Source organism: Piliocolobus tephrosceles, chromosome 11 (genome assembly GCF_002776525.5).
Source record: "Piliocolobus tephrosceles isolate RC106 chromosome 11, ASM277652v3, whole genome shotgun sequence".
Taxonomy (NCBI): Eukaryota; Metazoa; Chordata; class Mammalia; order Primates; family Cercopithecidae; genus Piliocolobus; species Piliocolobus tephrosceles.
The window spans coordinates 90398610-90425236 of NC_045444.1; the positions used below are offsets into that span (position 1 = coordinate 90398610).

Below are 26627 nucleotides of genomic sequence, written 5' to 3' on the forward strand. Positions count from 1 at the left end.
TACTTTTGTTGTTGTTATTGTCTACTTTACCTCCCTGCAGGGATAGAGAGACCATGGCAGGCTTTTAAACGTTCTTGGTCTCACTGAGCCCTAGGTGAGGAATCCCTGGTTCCTACAGACTGCTGTCATATGAGGAGCAGGGTGTAAGTTAGTTTAAAACTGACCGCATCATTTGAAACATTGCAATCTACAATGAATGCCACATAAATATCATCTCTCAGATTCCTATGATGCTCTTCTTTCAGATCTTTTCATTTCAATTTCTATAATAATTTTGTTTGTTTCTGATCCTATTTCAAAGGCTTTCTTATCTCTGGAGCACCTAGCATAAGATAGAAATGTGTCAAAATATATGTTTTATTCATCATATGGGTATCTGTGGGTCCTGTTATCCCCAATAACTATTGATTCAGAGAAGTATGGTGATTCTGAAAAATACAGGCATTATCTCTTTAACCTGTTTTGTAGGAACCAGAATAAGCGTTTTCCTCTGTCTTCAAAATCATCAATAATCCATGCATTGTTTAACTCTCATAAGCAATAATGCCTTTCATATAGCCATTGGCATCAAAGGAGAGACACCCCCTTGATTTGATGGTAAGCGTGACACTACATAAACTCCCAGAAAACCCACTTCCTTTCCAGCAAATAGAAAACAACTGAGAGCCTGAATTCACTGTCAGCTTTGAACACTGAACACGAGGACTGTTAACTGTTTCTGGCAAACATGAAGTCAGGCCTCTGGTATTTCTTTCTCTTCTGCTTGCACATGAAAGTTTTAACAGGTAAGTGGCCTATTGAACATTTCTTATTAAGTTATAATTCAAGGAAACATTAAGAAGAAGCAAAGGTAAAAAATTATGCACCCAAAAGAAAGTGGTTTTGGTTTTTGAAAGTAGGAATAGTTTCAGAACAGCCCGAGGATATGGCCAAGGGCACCATGTCACTCATGTCACTGTGGATGGCATTGAGTTTGCATTGCTGCCTTTGATACTGTGTCTTGAGATGAAAAAAGTGTTTCATCAGACCATTAAATTTTTAAATCACCTGCTTGGAGTTACCTGTCAGTGGATAAAGTAGCAGAGTGGCTTACTGTTCTTACAGAAAGATGAAAGGCAAAATGACTTGTGTCAACAGAATGAAAATTAAATAGCTCTGGCATTTGGACTGGGAATTCTTTCTGTGCCAGAAGATAAAATGGGAAGGCTTTGAAAAGAAGGATTTTGATTTTAATCTTACCTGGATGATCTGTTATCTGAAATGTCCAGGGTACCATGGAGTTTTTATTGACACTAAGTATCAGAGTTCACCCTAAAAAGCCAAGGAGGAAAGGATAATGTAAAAATACTTCCTAGGCCCTGTAGACCTTAAAAAAAAAAAAAGATCATTCTGGAGTCCCTGATTCTTTCTCTTGAATGGTATATAGCAGACTCTATATGGACAATTTAAATAATACTACATACAATGTAAGTTAATATACATGTTTCTGCTGCTTTTTACTGTGTATAATTTGCACTACTTTTATTTTCTCTTTCACACTGAGCCCTCTGCTTGAGGTTGAAAAAAGGAAAGTGAAGTTATATTAAATAACTTAAATAATCAAATAAACTAAAAGTGAAGGCAGAACTTTTAGTAGGTATGAGGCTATCTAGGGATACATTTTTCAGTGGTAAAAAGTAGACTTCACTGTTTTTACAAAAAATTTAAAAAAACAAAATCAAATTGATCAAATGTTTCATCTTGTGCTGGCTCAAAGTGAGGTAAGTGCTGTTAAGTAAAGAGGACTGAAGAATGTAGAATGAGCCCAAGGACAGTTTTGGGCTACTTGCTGGTTTATGCCTTTTCTAGAATCTCATGAAGTCCTTTAGCAGCATGAATGACATGAGCAGCTCTGGAATTCGTATTCATTCTTCATTCATCCATTTACTCATGTAGCATGGGGCACTGTGCCAGATGGTGTATGTACAAGGATGAGCAAAACCAGGTCAACCCCTGTTCTTCAGAAGGTAACTGCATGGTAGGGAGAGAGATATTAATCAAATAATCCCATGGATTAATGATAATTACAGGAAAAACTCAATTCTATGAGGGAATGTAACAAGGAGCTTGACTAGATTAGATGGGTGTGGAGGTGGAGCTGAGGAGCAGGGTTCATTGAAGTGTTTCCTGTGCAATGGCACTTGAGTAGAGATTTCAAGGACAAGTAGGAATCAATGGGGAGAATGGTATGAAGGTAGGGAAGAACATTCCATACTGTGGAAAGAACAAGTGCAAAAGAGCCTGTGGTAGGTGGGAATGAGGTCAGGTTAGGGACCTAGAAGAAGGCAGACAGATGTGCCTGAGCAGAGAGGCTGAACTTGGTCCAAGATGACCAACTGGTCCAAGTTGGTCCAAGGTGAGGCTGGAAAGGAAAGCAGAGGCCAGACCATTCAGACCATATGGTCTATGTTCAAGATTTTGGATATTCTTCCAGGAACATTTGTACCATTCATGGAAGGGTTTGTTTGTGTTGATAAAAATCATTCCACTAGGCCAAACCAATTTGGGCAGTTCTGGTTGTGGTATTATGCTCAGGAGAATTAAAATAGCATTGGTGTCAATTCTCTGGAAGGTGAGATCCAGCCTTAGGTAGGATTATTTCAAGTTGCCAGATTAAGCTGATGAATAATTTGTATTCTGGAATAACATTCATAGTAGATTCTAAATGAATACAGCCAATGTTCACTCTCATTATAAAGACAACCATGCGATGTGGCATCCTGTTTGACATGTGGCAAAACCGAGGCATGAGTGGCTAAATGGTAACGATAAATCTGCTAACAACGATCCTATTCAAAATATCTCCAGAATGCATGTATCCAGAAACTGCCATTTAAAAGTTCTAAACAAAAAGAGCCAAACTCAAGTAAACTAAGCACTTGCTTGTCCTCTGTCATATTTTCAATCCTCTCAATTTACATAGGCTTTCTCATGCCATGAAGATGTAGGCTTTCTTACCTTTACTCAGTGTTTGAAGAATTTCCAACCAGGAAAGGCTAAGTGATTTGTTACACAGTAATTGGTGGCAGAACCTAAATTAGAACTCCACTGTGACTCCAACATCTACATTCTTTGTAAACTGTGTTGAAGTAGTGGAGGCGTAACATAAATCTAAAGGAACGTAAATCTCAGTGATTCTGATCACCTTTGTTATTTGGTTGTGAATTAAAGAAGGATGGGAATCTTGGTGATTTCCAGTCTTTGATGGATCTCAATGTAGAATTTAACAAAGTCTTTTTTTTTTTTAATGACTTTGGAACAATAGGAAGCTTTTAATTGTAAAAATATCTAGGAAAACTGTGAATGTCTAACTACATTTTGGAGACCCTCTTTGTAGACTTTATGGGCAACAGGGACCAGGTGAGTGATGGGATGAATTCTAGTTTTAGAAAGACTACTTTAAAAACGGTGTGGATAATACACCAGAGTCGGAAGGGCTGATGGCAGAGGGTGTCTAACAAACGTTCATGTCTTGTGATGTGTTCTGTGAGGAAGCTGGGAAGATAGCCCTCAAGGCCACTTTGAGCCTTCCTTTGTCACTGAGGCATTCCATTAGTGATTCCTAAATTCCACTCAGGAAAAGAGCCCCTCAGTGTCTCCAGCATCTGAGAGAAGTCTGTGAAGACGGCTGACCTTGGAGCCCCTCTTAGCCTCTCCAGGACTGAGTAAATGTCATCTCCTGGAAGCGCCCCCTGCCAGTGTTCTTGCTAGATTTAAAAAAAATCCCATTTGTCAATTTTTTCTTTTGATAGATGAATTCAGGCCATTCCCAGTCAGCATAAGCCTCTACTTGATTTTATTTCTATGTTTATTTACTACTTATTTTTCTTTGTTGTATCCTGTTTTTCTCTTTTATTTTTGTTGGTGTGATGAAATCTCATTTGACTCTCCTCTTTGCCTCCGATTAATTTGGAAGGTCGACTACAGTTCTTAATTTACTAAGTAATTATCATGTTCAAAGAATCTTAATTGAATGTCTACTTGTTTATCGTTGCATGAAAAGAATGAAAATGCCTTCGTCTGATGTGCCCAGTCCCCATCCCCTGCACTGATATGAGAACTTAAGAATGTTCTTCCTTTCCCACTCTCACACTGCCCCCAGAGTGCACCCTGCTCCATATATGGGTTTTGTAGAAACAATTTAAACTTATAGTGGCAGATCATTGCTAGGTTTCCTCTTACAGTATTTCTCTTCTGTTTCAAGAATCCTTTCTTAACACTTACATCACATATGTTCAGTGACAACATCATTCTGGACATCTGCTCCTGTCTCGTGATCTGTTCTGATCTAATGATCAGAAGATTTCTCTTATTTTCCTTAAATATCCCCAACTCTCTGAATTCCAGCACAGGTAAGGGTGTCTTCCTTTTACCGTGATGGGTGACTGACATCTTTCCTGGGAATAGGAGTCCTGGGTGGCAGCCTTTCATCTTAGTGGTTGCAGATATTCCTCCACTGTCTGCTGGCTTCTAGGGTTGTGGGTGAAGAGTTTCATGGTAGTCTAATTCTCATTCCTTTGTAAGTAATTAAAAAAAAATCTCTAGAATTTCATAATCTCAAAAGCTATTTACTTCAATACTGGAATTCAGGAATTCCACCAGGATATGTGTAACTCTCTCCCTCTGTTTCCCTCTCTGTGTTTCTATATATATACATATATATACACACACACATATATATATGTCTGTGTGTGTGTATATATATATATTTTTTGAGATGGAGTCTCACTCTGTCGCCCAGGCTGGAGTGCAGTGGCGCGATCTCGGCTCACTGCAGCCTCCACCTCTGGGGTTCACGCCATTCTCCTGCTTCAGCCTCCCGAGTAGTTGGGACTACAGGCGCCCGCCACCACACCCAGCTATTTTTTTTTTGTATTTTTAGTAGAGACGGGGTTTCACCGTGTTAGCCAGGATGGTCTCAATCTCCCCACCTCGTGATCCGCCCACCTCCGCCTCCGCCTTCCAAAGTGCTGGGATTACAGGCCTGAACCACTGCGCCCGGCCCTTCTATTGATTTTTTTTTTTTTTTTTTTTAAGACTGGGTGAAGCTTTTCAATCTCTAGACTCGAGCTTTATTCTTCATTTCAGTCATTTTTTCCTAGTATTTGTTTAATCATACCTTATCCTCTTTTTCCCCACTCTTTCTAGAAATGTCTCTTATTCTCATGTAAGATCTTGAGTCCTTTATTTTTTCATCATTTGTGAACAAAATGGCTTCACAACTTGCTGTTGCTTGCTAACCACAACTCCTTCAGATGAAATGGATATTTCAGTTTTAAGTTACTAGTAGCATATTCCCATTTCTTGGTAGAAACAAAATGTAGGCGTGTAGGGGGGACTGAAATTCTTATTTCAGGCTTTCACTGTAAGATTCATAGCATTATTTGGCTTAAAAAAATTCATCCCAGTATTCACAGTTGTAAACAGCAAAATCTACAACATGTACTGCTTCCCTACTCTAAGAATATTGAGTTTTATATGCAGAATGACTTATTGGGCTTTGCAAAGTTTTAAAAACATATTTTATAATCGTTTGTAGCTTGCAATAACTGAAGAAAAGGTCACAGTTTCTCTGTAAATAGCACCTCAGTACTACTGCTGTTCTAATAAACTAGGTCTGTCAAATGGCACTTTTTGGTCATTCAAAGTGAAATAAGAAACTTGGCATTTGAAATCTTCTTATAAAAATTCACAATTATATTTTGGAAAGTGGAATTTAAGTATGTAGGGGATATGGCACACAAATTGAAAGCGTTAGTCAAAAAACGATTTTTTTTTTCACTAGTTTGGCCTGAAAGGTTGACCAAAACAGGTAAAGGTTTGCAAGTTTAGAGAGTCAGAAACTGGGGATATGAACTTCCTTCTGGGTCACATATAACATAATGATGCTTGTATCTACTTTGCTAGAGGAAAGACTTTCCATCCAGTTGACCACAAGTGCTGTTAGGATCTGTTTATTTGAGCCATGTTGACATAGACACAGCACTTTCAATAAGCAATTAATGATCATTTAAAGGTAACTTTTTTGAATTTGATAAATAGATTTTTTTTACAGCCTGTGTTTGTGTTCTCCTAGGAATTTGCATCAAAGAATCTGTTCATGTAAAAACAACAATAGCAACAACAAACTCTCTACTGCACTCACAGTTAAAGTTCTGTTTACTTTGCACTATCTAGAACTAATGCAAAAATCTCATAGATGTGCCTATTTGCACTTAGTTAATTATGATGAAAGTTTCTTCTATATGTGAATCCATTTCTGTACCTTTCTACAGGCAGATAAATGATGGGAAAATCATTAAGAATTTAGACTTCATGAGATTAGAACCCAGGTACAATGACAGCCCAGCTTAATACATGATGGCTGATGAATGAAAATGTCTAGGGAAATGAGTGTGTTATGTACAATGTAATTTCATATCTAAGTCACTTTAAAATAATTTTTGATGTATAATAACCCTTTCAATCACAGAACACATATGTGGCACCAATGTGAATACTACTTTAAGTATTAGGGGTGATAATACATCCAATATACCTAGAAGGAAAATAAATACCTAAAATTCATTTTCATATCTAGCTTAATGTTAAAAGCTTCTTTTTGTTTTTTTATTTCTTAGCAAATCTCTTTAGCTCTGATGCTTGAGTTTCTGTACAGTGAGGGGGTTGGGCTAGATTATTGGTGAAGAGATTAAGTAAGTGTGTGGACCCTGGTGTCACATTATCTTATTCTTTATTCTTTGTTTTTGTTGGACTGGGTTAATTCGAAGACTTTGTCTTCGATCTCTGAATTTCTTCATCTAGTTGCTCAATTCTATTGGTGAGACTTTCCAGAGCATTTTGCATTGCTAAAAGTGTATACAAAGTTTCCTGAAATTTTTACTGATTTTTCTTTAAGCTATCTATTTCCTTGAATATTTCTCCCTTCACTCCTTGTATCATTTTTTTGATTTCCTTGCATTGGGCTTCACATTTCTCTGGTCTCTCCCTGATTAGCTTAATAACTAACCTTTTGAATTCTATTTCAGGTAAATGAGGAATTTCTTCTTGGTTTGGATACATTGCTGGTGAACTAGTGTGATTTTTTGGGGATGTTGAAGAGCCTTGTTTTGTCATATTAGCAGAGTTGGTTTTCTGGTTTCTTCTCATTTGGGTAGGCTCTGTCAGAGGGAAGGTCTAGGGCTGAAGGCTGTTCAGATTTTTTTGTCCCACAGGGTATTCCCTTGATGTTGTACTCTCCCCCTTTTCCTATGTATGTGGCTTCCAGTGAGCCAAACTGCAGTGATTGTCTCTCTTCTGGATCTAGCTACCCAGCGAGTCTACCCGGCTCCAGGCTGGTACTGGGGATTGTCTGCACAGATTCCTGTGATGTGAACTGTCTGTGGGTCTCTCAGCCGTGGATACCAGTGCCTGTTCTGGTGGAGGTGGCAAAGGGTGCAATGGACTCCATGAGGGCCTTTGACTTTGGTGGTTTAATGCTCTATTTTTGTGCTGGTTGGCCTTCTGCCAGGAGGTGGCGCTTTCCGGAAAGCATCAACTGTAATAGTATAGAGAGGGTCTGGTGGTGGGCAGGGCCCTAGAACTCCCAAGATTACATGCCCTTTGTCTTCTGCTAACCAGGGTGGGTAGGGAAGAACCATCAGGTGGGGGCAGGGCTAGGCATGTCTGAGCTCAGACTCTTCTTGAGCAGGTCTTGCTGTGGCTGCTGTGGAGGATGTGGGTGAGATTCCCAGGTCACTGGAGTTGTGTACCTAGGAGGATTATGGCTATCTCTGCTGAGTCATGCAGATTTTCAGGGAAGTGGGGAAAAACCGGTAGTCACAGGCCTCACCTAGATCCCAGGCAAACCGAAGGACTGGTCTCACTCTAACGCCTCCTTCAACAGCTCCGAGTCTGTTTCCAGGCAGAGGGTGAGACTGGCTTGAAAACTTGCCCAAGGCGTTCTGCCTCCCAGCTGTGAAAGAAAAGGACTTTAGTTCTTCCCCTGCATATGAAGTCTGCATGCTGGATTCACGGCCTCCCCCCAGTTCAGGCCAGGAGACTTCTTGCCCTGTTCAAATAGTTATGGAGTTCAACCAGAGAATTCTTCTCCCTGTGGAGTTTTACACCCTGCTCTTCTGGCCACCCTCCAGATGGATCCCTGTGGCGTCTGGCAGGAATGGGCTGCTTGGGGACCCACTGAGCTCCCAGAGCCTTTCTGAAGCTTCCTCTACCCCTGTATTTTGCTCCATTTGACTCTCTAACTTGACTCACCTCCAGATAAAATCGGAAACTTCTCCACAAACAGACCTTCAGCTTCTCCAGTCAGAGTGTGTGTTTGGGAGAGGAGGGTCTCCCTTTCCCATGAGTCTTTCTTTTTGACTGGGAAATAAGTATCTCCCAATCTTCAGGAGGTTAATAACTAATATCCTGAATTCTTTTTCAGGTAAATGAGGAATTTCTTCTTGGTTTGTATCCATTGCTGGTGAACTAGTGTGATTTTTTTGGGGATGTTGAAGAGCCTCGTGGGATCTCTTGCTCTACTTTTCCTGCTACTCTTCTTGGCCCATTACAAAGATATTTGCCAAACATGCTTAGCCTTTATATTATTCTATTAATATTAATTTTTTTATTTAATATGACTGAGCTTCCACTATGTTCAAGGTCCTGGGATTGTTTAGGCAACTGTAATGTAGTCCTTATCTTTGTGGAGCTTGTGGTTAAATGAGGAAGACATACAAAAATGGTTATGATCCGAGATGCTATGCACTAAAATATACTGGCCTAAACAAAGTATTATGGGGAGCATAGAAATAAGAGTCTTTGTCTGGTGGTCTTGGAAATATCTCAAGAGAGAAGTTGACATTTAAAATGGTTCTTGAAGAATGAATGATAATTTCTTCTCAGATTAATGGGTAATCAGATATTTTAGTTTATGGTAACAGAAATATTGAAGTGTGAAGCATATTCGAGCAATAAAGAACAGAAGTGTGAAAGAAATGGCCAAAAAGTTCAGTGTGGCTTCAATAGATGGCCTATGAGATTGTGAAAGCATTTTTTGTCAAGCCAGATATATATATTTTAAAATACCTTATAAGCAATAGAACACTAATACACTTTTAAACTGGGGAGTGAAATGCTTTTCTGAATCATAATTTTGGGAGCAGCATGGAGGAAGGATGGGGAGGAGAGAGATCAGTGTTAAGAAGGCCAGTCAAGAGGATGCTTCCACAGATAAAGGGAAGACATGAAAAAGGTGCGGATTGGCAATGGGAATGGAGATAAAGAATTGAATTTAAGAGATATTAATGAGCTGGAGTCAACTGGGCTTGGGGACCAATTGGATGATGAAAATCAGAGAGAGGAAGAAATGAGGAAGACTCTGAGGTTCCTAAGGTCAGACTAGTGACTCCCTGAAAAGACAGGGTTTGGGTTTGGTGAATGAATACAGTCATGTGCCACTTGACAATGGGAATACATTCTGAGAAATGTGTCCTTAGTGATTTTGTTGTGTGAACATCATCGAGTGTACTGACATGATGATGTCTATTAGATGGTAGATGATGTCTACCATCTAGTAGGCATCATCTACCTGCACTACCTAGGCTATGTGGAGTAGCCTATTATTCTAGGCTACTAACCTGTACAGCATGTTACTGTACTGAATACTGCAGGTCATGGTAGAACAATGGTAAATATTTGTGTAACTAAACACATAAAAGGGACATTAAAAATTACAGTATATAATCTTATGGGATCGCCACATATACAGTCCATCATTGACTGACACGTCATTTGTGCAGTGCGTGACTGTACTGAGCTCAGTTTGGAAAGGTTACACTTGATGTGTTAGGGTATATCCAGATAGTGATGTTGAAAGGAATTTGGAAACAAGGAACTAGAAGTTTGGACTGGAGAGAAAATGTGGCTCCTGGGGGTAGACTTGAGAGCTGGAACCATAGGTGCAAATGAGTTCAGGCAGCGAACACCCTGTCCATGTGCCCAAGGAGTTTTGCACAGTAGCTGAGCAATGGGAAGCAATGTAGGTATTCAGAGGTGTAGAGAAAATCCTCTCTCCCTCCCACTCTGTGGAAGAGAGTTGGGTTCATTTAATCTCATATGATTTCCCTAGTACAATAGTTTCAAATCAAAGGCAATGAAGTAACTAACAAAATCACTTGTTTGCAAATTAATTACTTTGTGAATGTTGCTATGAAGTTTTATAATACCGCTGGGATTTTTTCATTTTTCATGAAGAAATCAGTCTTAACTAGGAGAAAATCAATCTTTCATTTTTCTTATTATATACATTTAGAGAACCAAAAAGTTGTTTTGTACCCCCTGTGGAGTTCCTTGGAGAGTAAAACAATGCACATATTGTGTGTGTGTACATGAGTACTGTTTTGGTTTTTTCTCCTCACTTTTCTACTTCCCATTTTTTTTCCTCCAAATTTTAGGCATTTAGATTAGATCGGGTTTATCTTGTCTATCCTCTCTCTCTTCCTTGCCTCAATCGCTTCTTTAGATTATGGGTGCCTTTGAATAACAATGTAAGTTTAGAATGATGCATATATAAAAATCTACTAACCAGGATTCTAAAGGTTTTAGCTAGTAGACTTGTAAGACATGACATTGCTTTTATGAAAGGTGAGAAAAGTAGTAGGAAGCACTTTTTAAACAAATGCCAGAATTTCTTAGTAAAAGATCAAAAGTAACTCAAACCTAATATAAACAGTTCAATTTTTAGACTTTTGCCTCTTGTGTCACATTCGTGTGCTGTGCTAAGCTAATACTTATCATTGTTTCATTACAGAAAGTGTGTTTAATAAGCACTATCAATGATTACAAACTCAGGAGATCTTATCTTTCCATCACTCTGAGACCTTTGTGGAGGTTTGTGGTTAGAAGTCTAAGTTAAAGAAAATAAAATTACACTTCTGACATCTTGTACGCTCTGCACTGAGTGGATTCTTTAAATGTTTCCTCCAGAGGATTTTCAACCAGGAACAATACAACTGCTTTGCGAAGAGTCCCAGCAGGATGGGTCTCAGCAAGAGCGTCTTATCCTGGAGAAATGAAGTAGTTCAGATATTAAAAGCATCAACTGGCAAATGAACTCATCTGCACTATAGTGCAGTTCTCAGGTGAATGAACTTTTCTTCAGAAATTTTCTTAATAGTCCCCCAAAAGAAGATGAAAATGTTCTTGTGCTTTATAAATTTTGAAAACCTAAAGAGATCACTTAATATAAAGATTTTTATTTTACTCTTGAAAACATTAGTCTATTGATGTCAACAGTAATATTATAACATTATTATTATTATGTTTTGAGATGGAGTCTTGCTCTGTTGCCAGGCTGGAGTGCAGTGGTGTGATCTTGGCTCACTGCAACCTCTAACTCCCAGGTTCAAGCGATTCTCCTGCCTCAGACTCCTGAGTAGCGCACGCCACCATGCCCAGCTAATTTTTGTATTTTTAGTAGAGGTGGGGTTTCACTGTGTTAGCCAGGATGGTCTCGATCTCTTGACCTCGTGATCCTCCCGCCTTGGCCTCCCAAAGTACTGGGATTACAGGCATGAGTCACCGCCCCCAGCCTATAAAAATTATTGTTAGCAGCAGTTAACAGACTTGAGCCTCGATTGGGAAGAATATGCCCTGTTAGACACAGTACTCTATGGGATGAAGAAAATATAGTACCTGTTCTCTAGACTGATTATAATCTAGGGTTTCCAATAAAAAGTAAACAGATATGGTAGCAAAACAGAATCTCATGTTTAATATTCAGATTTTAAGACTCATCACCAGGATCCAAGACCACATATTCCTTTTTGTGTTTTTAGTAACATATTAAGTGCTAAAAGATATAGGATGATGTTTATATCACAGATCACTAACATGCTGTGTTTATAAAACACCTTGGTGTATTAGAACAACCATTGGTCCAGGAGTTCTTGTCCTGGCCATATATTGGGCAAATGTAATGGCTGCACTTTGGGACATCCAAGTTAGCAACCAGGTTTGTTTCTCACTTGGATGGAACAAAGTTGTCTTGCCCTCCATAGACATATAAGAACCAAGATAATCATCAGTTATCTAAATAAGTTTTTATGAGCCCAGTGGATATCTGTAGGTAAAGAAAGTTTTTCTTTAAAGCTCAGACAGATAATTTCCATTAGAACATGACATCTCAGTTTGGGTAGTGTCTTGTATGCATGATTGTATATCTTCATGTACTTGTTTCCAGAAGAAAAGCAACATGGCATAGTATAGCTAACTCTGGAATCATGTCCCAGCTATGAGCTATGTAATCCTGGGCAAAATATTCACCTTTTCTGGCTCTAGTTTAATTTGATAAATGCAAATGGAAAATGCAAAATGAAAGGTTTAACTCTAGAAGCCCTTTTGGCTCTTACATTATAAATCCTATGCTTCACCTCCTCAGATTTAAAATGTCACCGTCTACATATTCATTTGTTCACCCATCCAACCATGCTTTCATCCATCCAATAAATAACTGATTGCAGCTTACAACATACCAGGTATTATTGCAGATACTTGGGATGGATTTGTGAATAAGACCAACAAGGTCCCTGATTTTAAAGCTTACGTTAGAGTGGAGTAGCCAGACAATGAAGAAAAAAACAATAAGATAAACCAGATAATTTCAGACAGTGATAAATGCTTTATCTCAGTTGACATACTAGACAAAGACCTGGATATATTCTTTAGATTGGGTGGCCAGTGATCACTGAAGAAGTGTCATTACTCTTGAACGATGACAAAGAAGCAGCCATGTAAAAATCAGAGAGAATGCTCTAGGTGGAGAAATGACAAATTAAAAGCCTTGGGAACCAGCTTTGTGTGTTTGAGGAACAGAAAGAAGGGCAGTGTGACTGTGGTGTAGTGTGTGACTGGTATAAAATGGGGAGGTAGGACAGGTCACGTAAGTCATGGGAAACCAGGGTAAGGAGTTAGATTTTACTGTAAGTGAAATGAGAAGCCCCTGGAGATTTTATAAGCAGAACAATGACTCTATTGGATTATGTATGTAAGAAGGTCATTCTGGTTTCTTTGTGGAGAATGGATTGTAAATGGGCAAGAGTAAAAGCAGAAGCTTTTGTAGTTAGGAAGCTCTTGTAGTCCCAGGGAGAGGTGACAATAGTTTGGACCAGTTGAAGCTGAGATGGAGGAGAAGTGAATAGATTCTGTTGGACATAAAACAGAGGTGCCGGAAATTAGGCGTTCTTCCTGCACACAGATTTTAGCAGTGGTCCTGTAACTCAGTTGTTAGTGACCACTGTCTAGCTTCCTGTGGTTGCCTGCTTTTATTATACTTCTGTTGTTGCTGGTGACACTTCGATTGTGGATTGAACCAAAAATCTTTCATGCACCCAGGAAGCTGTGTGACCTCGGGCAAATAATTTAATCTGTCTGGGCCTTCGGTTGTCTGTATGTACACAAAAGAGGTCACCAGGTCTGACTGTGTATGATGCTGAGAAGAGGTTGAATCATGTTACAGGAAACAAAAGGTGTAAAGCTGAAGGTATTTATAGGATGCCTGAAACATGAACAGTGTTGATGAAATTTATTGACAATGGAAATAGTATGTTAGGAAGTGTGAGGAGCATATCAAAGACACTGTGAGAGAGGATATTTTGGAGAAGATTTTACATTAAAGGTGGTATGAGAAGAAAAGAAAACATGAGAAAAAGGAAGAAAGAACAAGAAGAGAGAGATTGGTAAGGGGAACACTCACAATTTTTAACTACTGGCATGGCAACAGAATTGACCAAATAGATTTGACACCATACCAATCAGAACAGACACTATCTATGAAAGTGGTGCTATCATACCAGCATTCCAAGCTGAGTATTAGACTTGGAGATAAGAATATCCAAGAAGGATGGAGAAAAGATCCTAGCTGCTTTTGCAGTTATAAGAAACTAACGTATTCAGATCTTCCTTAAATTACCTATCCATTAAATGCTTTAGTCATGGTTATAAGGGGCAGTCTCCTTTAGTACTATTTTCAAATGTTACCAAAGGCTAAGAAGAATTTGTAATTTGTCTTTTGAGCATTGTTTAAGTCCATTTTCTGTTGCTATCACTGAATATTGGAGACTGGGTAATTTATAAAGAAAAGAAATGTATTTCTTACAGTTCTGGAGGCTGGGGCCTAAGTCTAGGGGTCTAGGGGCCTAGGTCTAGGCTGAGGCCTAGGGGCGAAATTTGGTGAGGGCCTTCTCTTGCTGGTGGGGACACTCATCAGAGGCCCAAGGCATTACAGAGGATTACATGATGAGGAGGTTCTTGAGAGACAGCCAGTCTGGCTGTTTATAACATACTAACTCTCATGATAATTAACCCACTCCTGTGATAACCTATTAATCTGTTAACCCATTAACCCATGAATTGGATTAAGCTCTGCATGAGGGTTCTGCCAATCATTTCTTAAAGGCCCCATCTCCCAATTCTATTACACTGGGGATTAATTTTCAATGTGAGTGTCAGTCTGAGGGGCACAAATGTTCAAGTTATAGCAAGCATATCTGTTCTATATCTGCCAAAATAGTTACGAAGTAATTAATTAAATGCTATAGTTAAAAACATTCAAACTGCAGACTTAGAGCTGCCAAGTGGTTTTCCAGATGGAAAGTCTAAACACTGGATATGTGGAAACCGAAGTCAGCCTTCTGATCACTACATTTCATAATAAATAGGTGATCCAGGTAGTTTTTAAATTAAAAATAATAAAATGAATAATTAAGAGTGTCCAGGCTAGGCGCGGTGGCTCACACCTGTAATCCCAGCACTTTGGGAGGCCAAGGCGGGCAGATCACGAGGTCAAGAGATTGAGACCATCCTGGCCAACATAGTGAAACCCCGTCTCTACTAAAAATACAAAAATTAGCTGGGCGTGGTGGCACGTGCCTGTAGTCCCAGCTACCTGGGAAGCTGAGGCAGGAGAATCGCTTGAACCTAGGAGGCAGAGGTTGTAGTGAGCTGAGATTGCACCACTGTACTCTAGCCTGCTGGTGACAGAACAAGACTGTCTCAAAAAAAAAAAAAAAAAAAAAAAGCAGAGTGTCCAATAGAAAGACACTTTGAAATCTTTAGCTGATGTCAGTGGCACACACTTTCAACATGCCATTCAAGAAAAATTGAGGCACAGCATTCCTAGTCCTACTTAAACACTTTTGTGGGCAAGAAAGGTAGTCTCCTTTATTTTAATTTATTCTGACTTTCTGGAATAACCCATTATGATATTGAGACTGAAAGTGGTTAACAGGAACATTGGTTTCCCTGTGGAGGACTCACCCAACAGCAAAGGATTAGCTCTCTCAGTTGTTTGTGATCTTACCTGGATGTATTCTGATCCTGAATCCAGAGAAAGCAAGTGTTAGAAAGAACATTACGATATTTTTGTTTCACTTCCTTATTTCACAGAGGAGGAGGCTGAATTCCATAGGGGCACCCTAGCCACAGAGCCTTGCTAGTGCCAGAATTTGCCTCTGGTTTCCTTGGGAGCCACTGCAGTGCACTTCCACCGCACTGCACCGCCAACCATTCATGTCCTCTTGTGTTTGCCACAGTGTGGGCACAATGGGGGAAAAATGTGCTGACAAAATCATCTTCAGAAGTAGAAGACAATGCATCTATGTCTGGTATACATAGTGACCACAGACACTTTGGCTCCAAGATCTTTGTGGTTTACTTACTGCCATTCTAAAGACTCTGGGAAATTTTTCGTGAACATTTCTAAAGGAACTGAGAACCAGTCCATTGATTTTATCTTCTGCAGCAGATGGTAGAGACATACACATCAAAGCAACAGTGGGGCAACATATTTCATATTTTACTGTCAGACAAATAAGGCCCCAAGCAAAATACCCTACGTTTTAATCTAATGTAGACTGCACCTGTTCTCATGCCAACAGTTTTTTTCTTTGCCTCTTGTTTACATTGTTCCCTCCAGTTTTTAAAATGAAGCAAGTATTATTTTCCTTCTGTATGCTTTTTAAAAGACTTGTTATTATAAAACAAAACATACATATAGAAAAGTGAAAAAAAAAATGTAAAATTTAATGAATAGTGCTAAAGCATACTACCTCACCCTCATAATCACCACAGGTCAAGAAATACAAGATTGTCAACACCCCTGTTTCCTTCTGATTCCAACTCTTTCTCCCTCTTTAGACAAAACATTTAGGCTGAATTTTGTGATACTAATTCAGATTATATTAACTATTTCTATTTTTTAGAATTATGGAAGAAACCACAACATGTATACTTCACTTAGAAAAGTTTCAAATTACATATACCTTCACTATCTTTCTAGACAATGTGGTCTATATTGACAGATGTATCTTTTAGCACATTGGAGGTGTATGTTGTAATTCCACCATATCAGGGCTCTTACTGTTGATGTTGAAACAGTCTAATAGTTGCTCCTTGGAAGGTAATCAGTCTCTTTTCTCTGGCCGCTTTTAGGATTTTCACTAAGATACATCTAGGTGTGCATACTTTTAAAAAATATGCTTGTGAATTGTTGGGATTCTTGAATCTGTGGAGTGTGACTGGGTTCTAACTAATTTTTCCAACCTATCTGCTGGCTCACCAATATTCTCTTTAACTCTGTCTGATATATGTTAAACCTCTCTATTGAGTTTTAAATCTCAGTTAGTGCATTTTTTCTTTGCCGATTCTTGTAGGTTCTTTTTCAAATTAGTTGACTTAAATTTTCCTGTGTACTACAGATATTATTACAAGTTTTTCTTGTATTTGCTTAAGCATAATAAGCTCAATTACTTTATCTTGGGGACCTGATAATCCAAATATATAAATCGTGAGTTTGTTTTTGTAGTTTGATGTTTCTGTTGTTACCTTGTTTTCTTGTATGTCTCATTATTTTTATGATGTGTTTGCCATTGAATGTGAATATTATTTGTAGGAAATTTTTTGAGGCCTAGGATGTCAACCTTTTCTTCTTGTAATAGTTTGCATTTTTACTTTCAAAAGCTGAAGGGTAATAATAATGTAAATCTCCTTAAAGAAAATTCAAAGATTGAGATTTTCTAGACCATTGAAGTCCAGAAGATTTTTGTGGACCATCTAATCTGAATGAGGTCTGGTTTATTTCTGGTCTACCTATGTTCCAAGAATGTAACTCTTTGGGATCCCAATTTATTGGGGAGAGAGTTTTCTGCTATATCTTTCACTCTGCAGATTCTGGGAGCTAAGACATAAAAACAAAAGTTTGAATTTGAAAGAACAGCAATGCTTTCAGAGTAAAAGCAGCTTCCAAGCTTTGCTTGTCTCTCGGGGTTCTGGTTCTCTCTTCAAATTTAGCCAGGTAATTTCTTCTCCTTTGTGTCACTCTTTAATGCTTTTAATAATATTTTTGGACATTTGTTCAACATTTTTGGCTGTTTTGGTGTGAGAATTAGCTTGAATAATAGGGACTACTATAACTGAAGACTAGAACATTTGTGTTTGTTTTCACAATCAAATCACCCAAATTGAAGATATATAGGGGAAATATAAATTGAAGCCTAGGGATATTAAGAAAATAAGTAATTGTGAATCTTAAATAAAATTAAGGCAACTAGTGTAAGTAGAGGTGTGACAAATAGCCCCTCCTGCATAATGCTAATCCTGTTACAAATTTCAGAAAGCAAAATAGCAATACATATTATTACAACTTTTAAACATTTTGACCAAAAGTCATAATATTTACATAAAAGCAAAATGCTGAAAATAATCCCAATATCCAACATTAGTATTTTAGTTTAACAAATTATGATAGATTAACATTTGGGCCAATAATATAGTCCTCAAAAAGGATAATTATAGTGACTATGTAAAAAATGAAATGCTTATGACATAAAATAACAATAGCAGAACACAAAATAACATGTTTGCTATAAATAATAAGTATGTTTCTGAAAGATAAGGAGCAAAAATATACAAAGAGTATTTCTATTTCACTGTAGAACTAGGTAATTTTTCTCCTTAAATTTTTTTTGCACTTCTATAATTTTCTCAAAAACAAAGATCAAGATTTCAAAACTTAGGAAAAAACCAGCATGCTAATCATTTTCCTAAACAATTTCAGCATGAAAAATTGTCATAATAAAAAGGAAAATAAAACAAAAAGAAAGGGAAGGCAATGAGCAGTTTGAATTTATAGTCTAATAACTCAGAATCAGCAACCACCAGGCCAAGGCGATTTCAGTTTTTTCGTTCTGTGATTCCTTTGTAGCTTGCAAAAACAACCTTGGCTTCCGATAAGCATAAATTTATTTCAGAAAATGAAAAAGTGGGCCTGGGCATGGTAGTTCACGTCTGTAATCCCAGCACTTTAAGAGGCTGAGACAGGAGGATTGCTTGAGGCCAGGAGTTCAAGACCAGGCTGGGCAACATAGTGAGACCTGTCTCTACAAAATTTCTTTTTCAAAAATAGCCAGATATGGTGGCGTGTGCCTTTATTCCCGGCTTCTTGGGAGGCTGAGGCAGGAGGGTCCCTTGAGCCTAGGAAGTGGAGGCTACAATGAGCTAGGATCATGCCACTGCACTGTAGCCTGGGAAACAGAGTAAAACCTTTTCTCTGAAAAGAAAAGAAAAGAAAAAAGAAAAAAGGGTGAAAAAATAAACAAAAATCTGGGACTTTATATTTATCATCAGGTCTTGATTCGGTTCTCAGTGGATGAGGTTTGGAGAAAATACATTTCTATCATTTGAAAATGATTAGTCTGTTCTTTTACTCTCCAGCAGGAGGAATAATGTATGTGTGTATAGATATATGTATATGTATACAATTGTTTGTATATACATACACACATAGTCTGTATATATTGTAGTATACATATACATATAATACATATTTTAATATATAATATACATACATATAACATATATTGTATATACAATTATTCATTTTTAAACTACTTTGTACTTTTACAAAGTGAGCAATTTCTATTTTTCCTTGTATCTGCTTTACTGATGTACAACAGTGATTATTTACTCATCAAAAGTGCACATGGTTCTTGTCAGAGTAATTTGATCAACAGCTAGACAATTCCTTCTCCCCAAGACATACCTACTAATAAATGAAGTTTTTCCTAAACTTCAGCTTTTCCCATATCTCTCTGTTTGGCTAAGTGCTACCAATTCTGTAATTCCAATTTTAAAACTCACTTCCTCAAGGTGGCATTTTCTGATTCTATAATCAAAATTATAACTCACCTGACCCTACCACCTTTATTTAAATAGTACTCCATTCGTATCACAAATTATGGTGCATTACTACGTATTTATTCCTTTACCATCTGCCTCCAATATGAAAGCTACTAAAGGACAGAGATCATACCTGTTTGATTCATTCATACTATGTAAATATATTATTTAATATTTAGTATATTCTATATTCACATATGACAAATGAGTTTCTGGTTAGGATTCTTTTTTTCTCTAGGACAGTTTTAACTTATGTTCTTTCTTGAGGGGTGGAGGGAGAACGTGAAGCTGTTTCATTTTGGTGCACCAGAGATGACTTTATGCATAAAATAAATTACTTTTATGTTAAAATATAATTATTAGGGCAACATATTTATAAAATGTCACTTTTGCTCTTTTTTCTTTCTTTTTATGCAGGAGAAATCAATGGTTCTGCCAATTATGAGATGTTTATATTTCACAACGGAGGTGTACAAATTTTATGCAAATATCCTGACATTGTCCAGCAATTTAAAATGCAGTTGCTGAAAGGGGGGCAAATACTCTGCGATCTCACTAAGACAAAAGGAAGTGGAAACACAGTGTCCATTAAGAGTCTGAAATTCTGCCATTCTCAGTTATCCAACAACAGTGTCTCTTTTTTTCTATATAACTTGGACCGTTCTCATGCCAACTATTACTTCTGCAACCTATCAATTTTTGATCCTCCTCCTTTTAAAGTAACTCTTACGGGAGGATATTTGCATATTTATGGTAAGACATTGCTTTCATCTTCCAAACTTAAGAGTATATATATGTTTTGACAACTTTTCTCACTAATGGAAACACTTAGACAAATAAATATCTTTTGTGTTGAAGTTCACTTAGATGCAGTTGATGGCAATCATTTATAATGAAGACATACGGGTGATGATTTACTATTAATCATAATTAGTATTATTCAGCAATATGCAACGTAATCCCATAGACTGCTAAGTCAGAAATAGATCATATTGCTTTTAAACACATATGCTATTAAAAATCAGGAAAAATATTAAGACAAATACTTAAACTCATGGCTTAATAATGGGTATTATCTCTATTCACCTAAGATTTAAGGTTTGGTTTTGTACTGTGTTTGTGGAATGAAGTGTGATGATTGAAAATCATAGTTTTATAACATTACTTTTACTACTACCTCTTTTATAAAAATATAGGCAGAAAAGCCCTTTCTATTAACCACATTTGTAAATACATTATATTCATAATCTTTTAAGTTTTAGTTCCTGGATCCTTGCCATAATACTGAGATGATGTTAGTCTAATAACTTGCCCACTTACTGGATTTCATGACTGTAGTAAAGAAAAGCTTCATTTGATTAAATAGTTCTTTTAAATTTGGTAAGAGAACTCTTGGTTCAGCACTGAAGGAAGAGATGTGATTCTCAGAATTTTTCATTAACATACCTTTTTTTCCAATCCAGAATCACAACTTTGTTGCCAACTGAAGTTCTGGTTGCCCATAGGATGTGCAACCTTTGTTGTTGTCTGCATTTTTGGGTGCATACTTATTTGTTGGCTTACAAAAAAGGTAAGCAATTTCTATCTTTCCTTGTATCTGCTTTACTGATGTACATCAGTGATTATTTCCTCATCAAAAGTACACATGGCTCTTGTCAGAGTAGTTTGACCAACAGGGAGACAATTCCTTCCCCCCAAGACATACCTACTAATTAAACTAATCACTTGGAACAGAAGTTTATTTATTTGTTTTATAGCCCACACATTCCAAAGAAGACTTCACTTAATGGCTTACAGAGTGTTATGTTATTATTATTATCATTCAAACTAGATGAGGAAATTGAGGCCAAGAGAAGACTAAAGGTCAGGAGGAAGGTTAAAACATAAAAATAGATGCCTCTGAATTTTAAAAAATTATTATGTGTGGGCTGCAAATTTGAATCGAAGGTTCCTGAGAGGCAGGGCAGAGATGAAACAATTAGTTATAAGTTTTGCTCCGCTGGTAAGTTAAAAACAGTCAGCAAGAAATCCTTCTAAGGTGTCAATTGTAGCTGAGAAGGAAACTGACAACTTCTTTACATGGTAGGTTATTAGACTCCTTGCTTTTAAAGAAAACCACTGAGGAGCTATTTAGAAAGATAAACAATGACTACAACAAAAATCTCCCTGTGCTGGGGGATATTCTTTTTGGTCTCTCGCATTACAGGTTCTCAATCAAAGAACTGACACCACTCTGCATATTACGCAAGTATGCTAGTACTCAAGTATATCCACAGTGTGGTCACTGGCCAGTGTGTATCTGTGGGAGACATAAAGAAGGAAGAGAATGAGATGCGGCCCATGATCTAAGTCTATTGGGAAAGAAACAATAACGGCAAAAATGAGGAAGAAAGTTCAGTAGAAAGCTCTTTTTACGTAAAGCCCATTTCATATTGTTTTCCTACTTAGCCTAAAGCCAGGAACCTAAGTCACATTACCATGTTTTTTTCACATACCACTTCAAGGAAGAATAGAAAACAGTCAAAAAACAAAGAGATGGAGAAGAAAAGATGACAAAGCATGTTTCTGGCTTTTTCTTTCAGAAGTATTCATCCAGCGTGCACGACCCTAACGGTGAATACATGTTCATGAGAGCAGTGAACACAGCCAAAAAATCTAGACTCACAGGTATGACTCCATTTGGGGGTTTGGGTAGGGAAGAGCTTTCTTCACAGTAAGCCTGCAATGTTAATTTTGTTTTTTTTTTTTTTAAAGAAAGGAAAACATCTCCAAGGCCTAATTTTAGTATTTTCTGTGAAAATCTGGATTTTTCACTTTAACTAGATTTATAGTTTCTGCAGTATATTGAAAACAAACAAGCAATAGGTTTGTAAGTCACTACTGAAACTAAACACACAAACAGTTCATAAGCCACCATTGTATCAAGGCAATTTTCCAATTGATGTTTCAAAAGTTGGGATGGTTCTAAGTGTTTTTGTTGAAGGTTTCATCCAGTCATTCGATGAGCATTTATTGATCATCAGTGAAGTGTGAGTTACTGAGTGAGGCACTCTGGGGAATTTGGACAGACGTATGCTAATTTTGGACTGATATTAGGAAAAGAGATCTGCGCTGGTGCTGCTAGAGGGAAGAAGGAGAAATTGATGAAGATATTTGGTTATTTTGATGTAAAGAGTGTGCAAGTTTAGAGAACTTGGATGGCTTTAGAAGTCTCAGTAATGTGGGAATTTGACCTTTTGTGTTAAGAGTCAGAAAACTGAAAGTTGCCAAGTTTGAGGGGCACCCAGAAAGTTTGAAGCTTCCATTGTAGAAAATTCATGTCTTATGCCCTTGAGGTTGGAATGATGTGCGATGTGTAATGAGACAGAAGCCACTGCATTTTTCCACCCCTCAGTGGCTACAGACTGTCTAAAGGGGACACATATAGCTTGCGTTGTCATGGAATTATAGAATGGGATAGGAGCTAAAAAGGCTCCTTGAGTTCACATTCATTTTTTAGATGACAGAAGTTGTTGCCCAAAGTGTTCAGTGATTCTTTTGGTTCCCTAGACAGTTAATACCATAGCTTTGACACTTGCAAAGAGCTTGTATTTCATTACTTTGCTGTTGAAAAAATATGATCTCTCAATCTCTTTGCTTAATGTGTTCTGTCTGTTTGGATCCCCACAAGCAGAACCTGAGATAAGGGCTTGAGTGCAAGTAGTTTATTTGGGAGGTGATCCCAGGAAGAAGGAGTGAGGGGACAGGGAGAGTGAGACAGCTAACAAAGAGAAGCAAATGAAGGGCACGTTATTATCAAGGTCTCAACTCCAGGCCACAGAGGTCTGACTTCATTGGATCTCTGAGAAGTGTACAGATGCCTCCCAGAATTATTCTCCTGAAGGATGGCAACCACTGTCTCCATCCTCACTGATTTGGGGTTGCCTGCGGGGGGCATTAGCTTTCCCGCATCCCTGAGCTGTGCCTCTATTTGGGATGAGCCTACTTGGGATGAGTCTTCAGCGAAAGTCCGGAGGCAGAAAAGCAGTGAAATGCAGTGGGGCTGTTGTTCTAGAACAGTTAGCCCTTGCAGAGCTTTCTGCCCCAGCAGCAGCTGAAATCAGAGGTGGACAGTTTCAAAGGGATGAGTTCAGATAATGTCTGTTATAGGAGTCAGGAGTTAAACTTCTTTGGAAATGGGGAACTGGTGCTGGGTCTTGGAGCATAAAGACAAGTTTGCATGGTGTGTATGTGTGTGTGTGTGTGTATGAAAGGCAATGGAAAGGGGGAAAGCTTCTTGTAGGGAATTGACACATGGAGAGCATTTAGAGAATTTATGCTAAATTTTTGTTACAGATGTGACCGTATAATCTGGAACTCTGGCACCCAGGCATGAACAACGTTGGCCAGTTTTCCACAACTTGAAGTGCAAGATTGTCTTATTTCCTGGACCACAGAGAGTCTGACTTAACTACATACATCTTCTGCTGGTGTTTTGTTCAATCTGGACGAGTGACTGTATCAGTCAATGGGGATTTTTAACAGACTGCCTTGGTACTGCTGAGTCCTCTCAAAACAAACACCCTCTTGAAACTAGCTTTAGAGAAAGCCCAGCTCCTGTGTGCTCAACAAATAGACCTCACTGGGAGTGGAATCCCTGTCTCCACATCTGCTCCTAGCAGTGCACCAGCCAGTAAAACAAACACATTTACAAAAATATGTTTTAAAGATGCCAGGGGTACTGAATCTGCAAAGCAAACGAGCAGCCAAGGACCAGCATCTGTCTGCATTTCACCATCATACTACCTCTTCTTTCTGTAGGGATGAGAATTCCTCTTTTAATCAGACAGTCAAGGGAGATGCTACAAAGCTGGAACTATTTTATTTCTGAGATGTTGATGTGAACTGTACATTAGTACATACGCAGTACTCTCCTTCAATTGCTGAACCCCAGTTGACCATTTTACCAAGACTTTAGATGCTTTCTTGTGCCCTCAGTTTTCTTTTTAAAAATACTTCTACATGACTGCTTGACAGCCCAATAGCCGCTCTCAATAGAGAGCTATGTCTTACATTCTTTCCTGCGCTGCTCAATAGTTTTATATATCTGTGCATACATATATACACACATATGTATATAAAATTCATAATGAATATATTTGCCTGTCTTCTCCCTACAAGAATATTTTTGCTCCAGAAAGACATATTCTTTTCTCAAATTCAGTTAAAATGGTTTACTTTTTCATGTAAGTGGTGGGAAACATTGCCCAGAATTGAAAACAAATTTATTTTATTATCCTATTTTCTACCATTATCTATGTTTTCATGGTGCTATTAATTATAAGTTTAGCTCTTTTTGTAGATCGTATTAACATTGCAAACAAAATCATCTTTAATGGGCAAGCATTCTCCTGGGGTAGAGCAGAATATTCATTTAGCCTGAAAGCTGCAGTTACTGTAGGTTGCTGTCAGACTATACCCATGGTGCCTCTGGGCTTGACAGGTCAAAATGGTGCCCACTGGCCTGGAGCAGCCCTCCAGACCTGGATGGAATTGAGAGACTCCCCTGAGCCAGGGGCCACTAGGTATTCTTGCTTTCAGAGGCTGAAGTCACCCTGGGAATCACAGTGGGTCTACCTGCATTCATAATTCCAGGATCTGTGAAGAGCACTTATGTTTCAGGGCACAATTCCCTCTCCTAAAAACCACACAGCCTGGAAATTGGCCCTGGCCCTCCAAGATAGCCTTCTTTAGAATGTGATTTGGCTAGAAAGATTCTTAAATACATGGAATGTGATTATTCTTAGCTGGAATATTTCCTCTACTTCCTGTCTGCATGCCCAAGGCTTCTGAAGCAGCCTATGTGTACGCAACATTTGTAACTTTAGGTAAATTGGGATTATGTTGTAGTTTAACATTTTGTAGCTGTGTGCTTATAGTTTACAAGTGAGACCTAATGTGTCATTATGCATACTTATATTATCTTAAGCATGTGTAATGCTGGATGTGTACAGTACAGTACTGAACTTGTAATTTGAATCTAGTATGGTGTTCTGTTTTCAGCTGACTTGGACAACCTGCTGGCTTTGCACAGGTGTTCCCTGAGTTGTTTGCAGGTTTCTGTGTGTGGGGTGGGGTAGGGGGAGGAGAGCCTTCATGGTGGCCAACCTGGCCTGGTTGTCCAAGCTGTGCCTTGACACATCCTCATCCCCAGCATGAGACATTTCAAGATGAATTATTAAAGGACAAAATTTCTGTGAAATCAAATCCGGTTTTAAGACGAGTCACTTATCAAAGAGATTTTAGCAGTAGTAAGAAGGGAAAGAATAAACATTTGATATTCAGCAACTGAAAATACCTCACTGTGTTTTCTTGGGGGGAGTAGGGAAATGATTACCTTAGCTAGCATGTACAAATTTGATATTGTACTTGAAGATAGTTATATTGCTTGGAACAGTTGCTTTCTTCATCTTCATTTTCTTTTTTTTTTTTTTTTTAATTTTGAAATAGCCACAAACTTATAAAACAGTTGGAAGCACAGCAAAAGGACTATTCTTTTCCTGAGTAAGTTTCTGATCGAATGTCCTATCACTTCTGAACAGTATTTTTTACAAACAAGAACACTGTCCTTCCTAACTATAATATAGCCTTCAGAAAATTAACATTGGTACATTGCTACCATCCAATCCTCAGAGCGCCTTCGACATTAGCCCTGTGCATTTAGTTGATATGGCTCTGTAGTGTCCAGTCTGGACAGTTTCTCAGTTTAGACTTCATGGCCTTGACATTTTTGAAGATTAGAAGCAGTTGTTTTGTAGAACATCCCTTGTTTGGGTCAGTCTGATGTTTCTTCATGATTAAAATCAGGTTCTTCATCTTTGGCATAAATAACACAGAAGTGACATTGCACTGGCTTATTTCCCTCCTATCAGGCAGCTCACAGTTCTGATTTGTTACATTACTGATAATGTTCACTGTAATCACTTGACTAAGGTGGTGTGTGTCAACCTTCTCCACTGCAAAGTAACTCTTGTCCCCTTTATATTTTAATAAATATTTTATGGGAAAGTACTTTGAAACTTTGTAAATCTTCTGTTCCTTGTGAAAATTTTAATTTATTTATTTGTTCAATTATATCAGTATGGCATCATGGCGTCCTGCTTTATTCAATAGATAAAAATTTGTTACTATCATTATTCTGTTTTCATACTGAAATTGCCCTATTCTTGGCCAGCAGGAGCCCATTTCAACTGGGTCTTGTGTTCTTGCACCATGTTCCCAATGTTCTTTCAGCACTCTTTTGCTTTCTGGCAGAATGAGCTAGTCCAGCCTCAGTTTGAGCTTTCACTGTCCCAGTGCTGGAATCAGCTGCTTCTCCAAGAGCCCTGGTTTCT

The 26627-nt window shown here is 38.2% G+C and overlaps 1 protein-coding gene across 2 annotated transcripts; it reads left to right on the forward strand.

Moving 5' to 3' along the window:
* The first annotated feature begins 643 nt into the window (after positions 1–643).
* Positions 644–26304, forward strand: ICOS (inducible T cell costimulator). Of its 2 annotated transcripts, none has more exons than XM_023219331.2 (5): positions 644–785; positions 19672–20007; positions 20718–20824; positions 21837–21921; positions 23590–26304. In XM_023219331.2, the coding sequence occupies exons 1-5, from the start codon at positions 728–730 to the stop codon at positions 23601–23603; spliced, it is 600 nt and encodes a 199-aa protein (XP_023075099.1). In that variant the 5' UTR covers positions 644–727; the 3' UTR covers positions 23604–26304. The 2 variants fall into 2 exon arrangements, with proteins under 2 accessions (XP_023075099.1, XP_023075107.1); XM_023219339.2 differs by lacking the exon at positions 644–785 and adding an exon at positions 11008–11162.
* Positions 26305–26627: the final 323 nt, after the last annotated feature.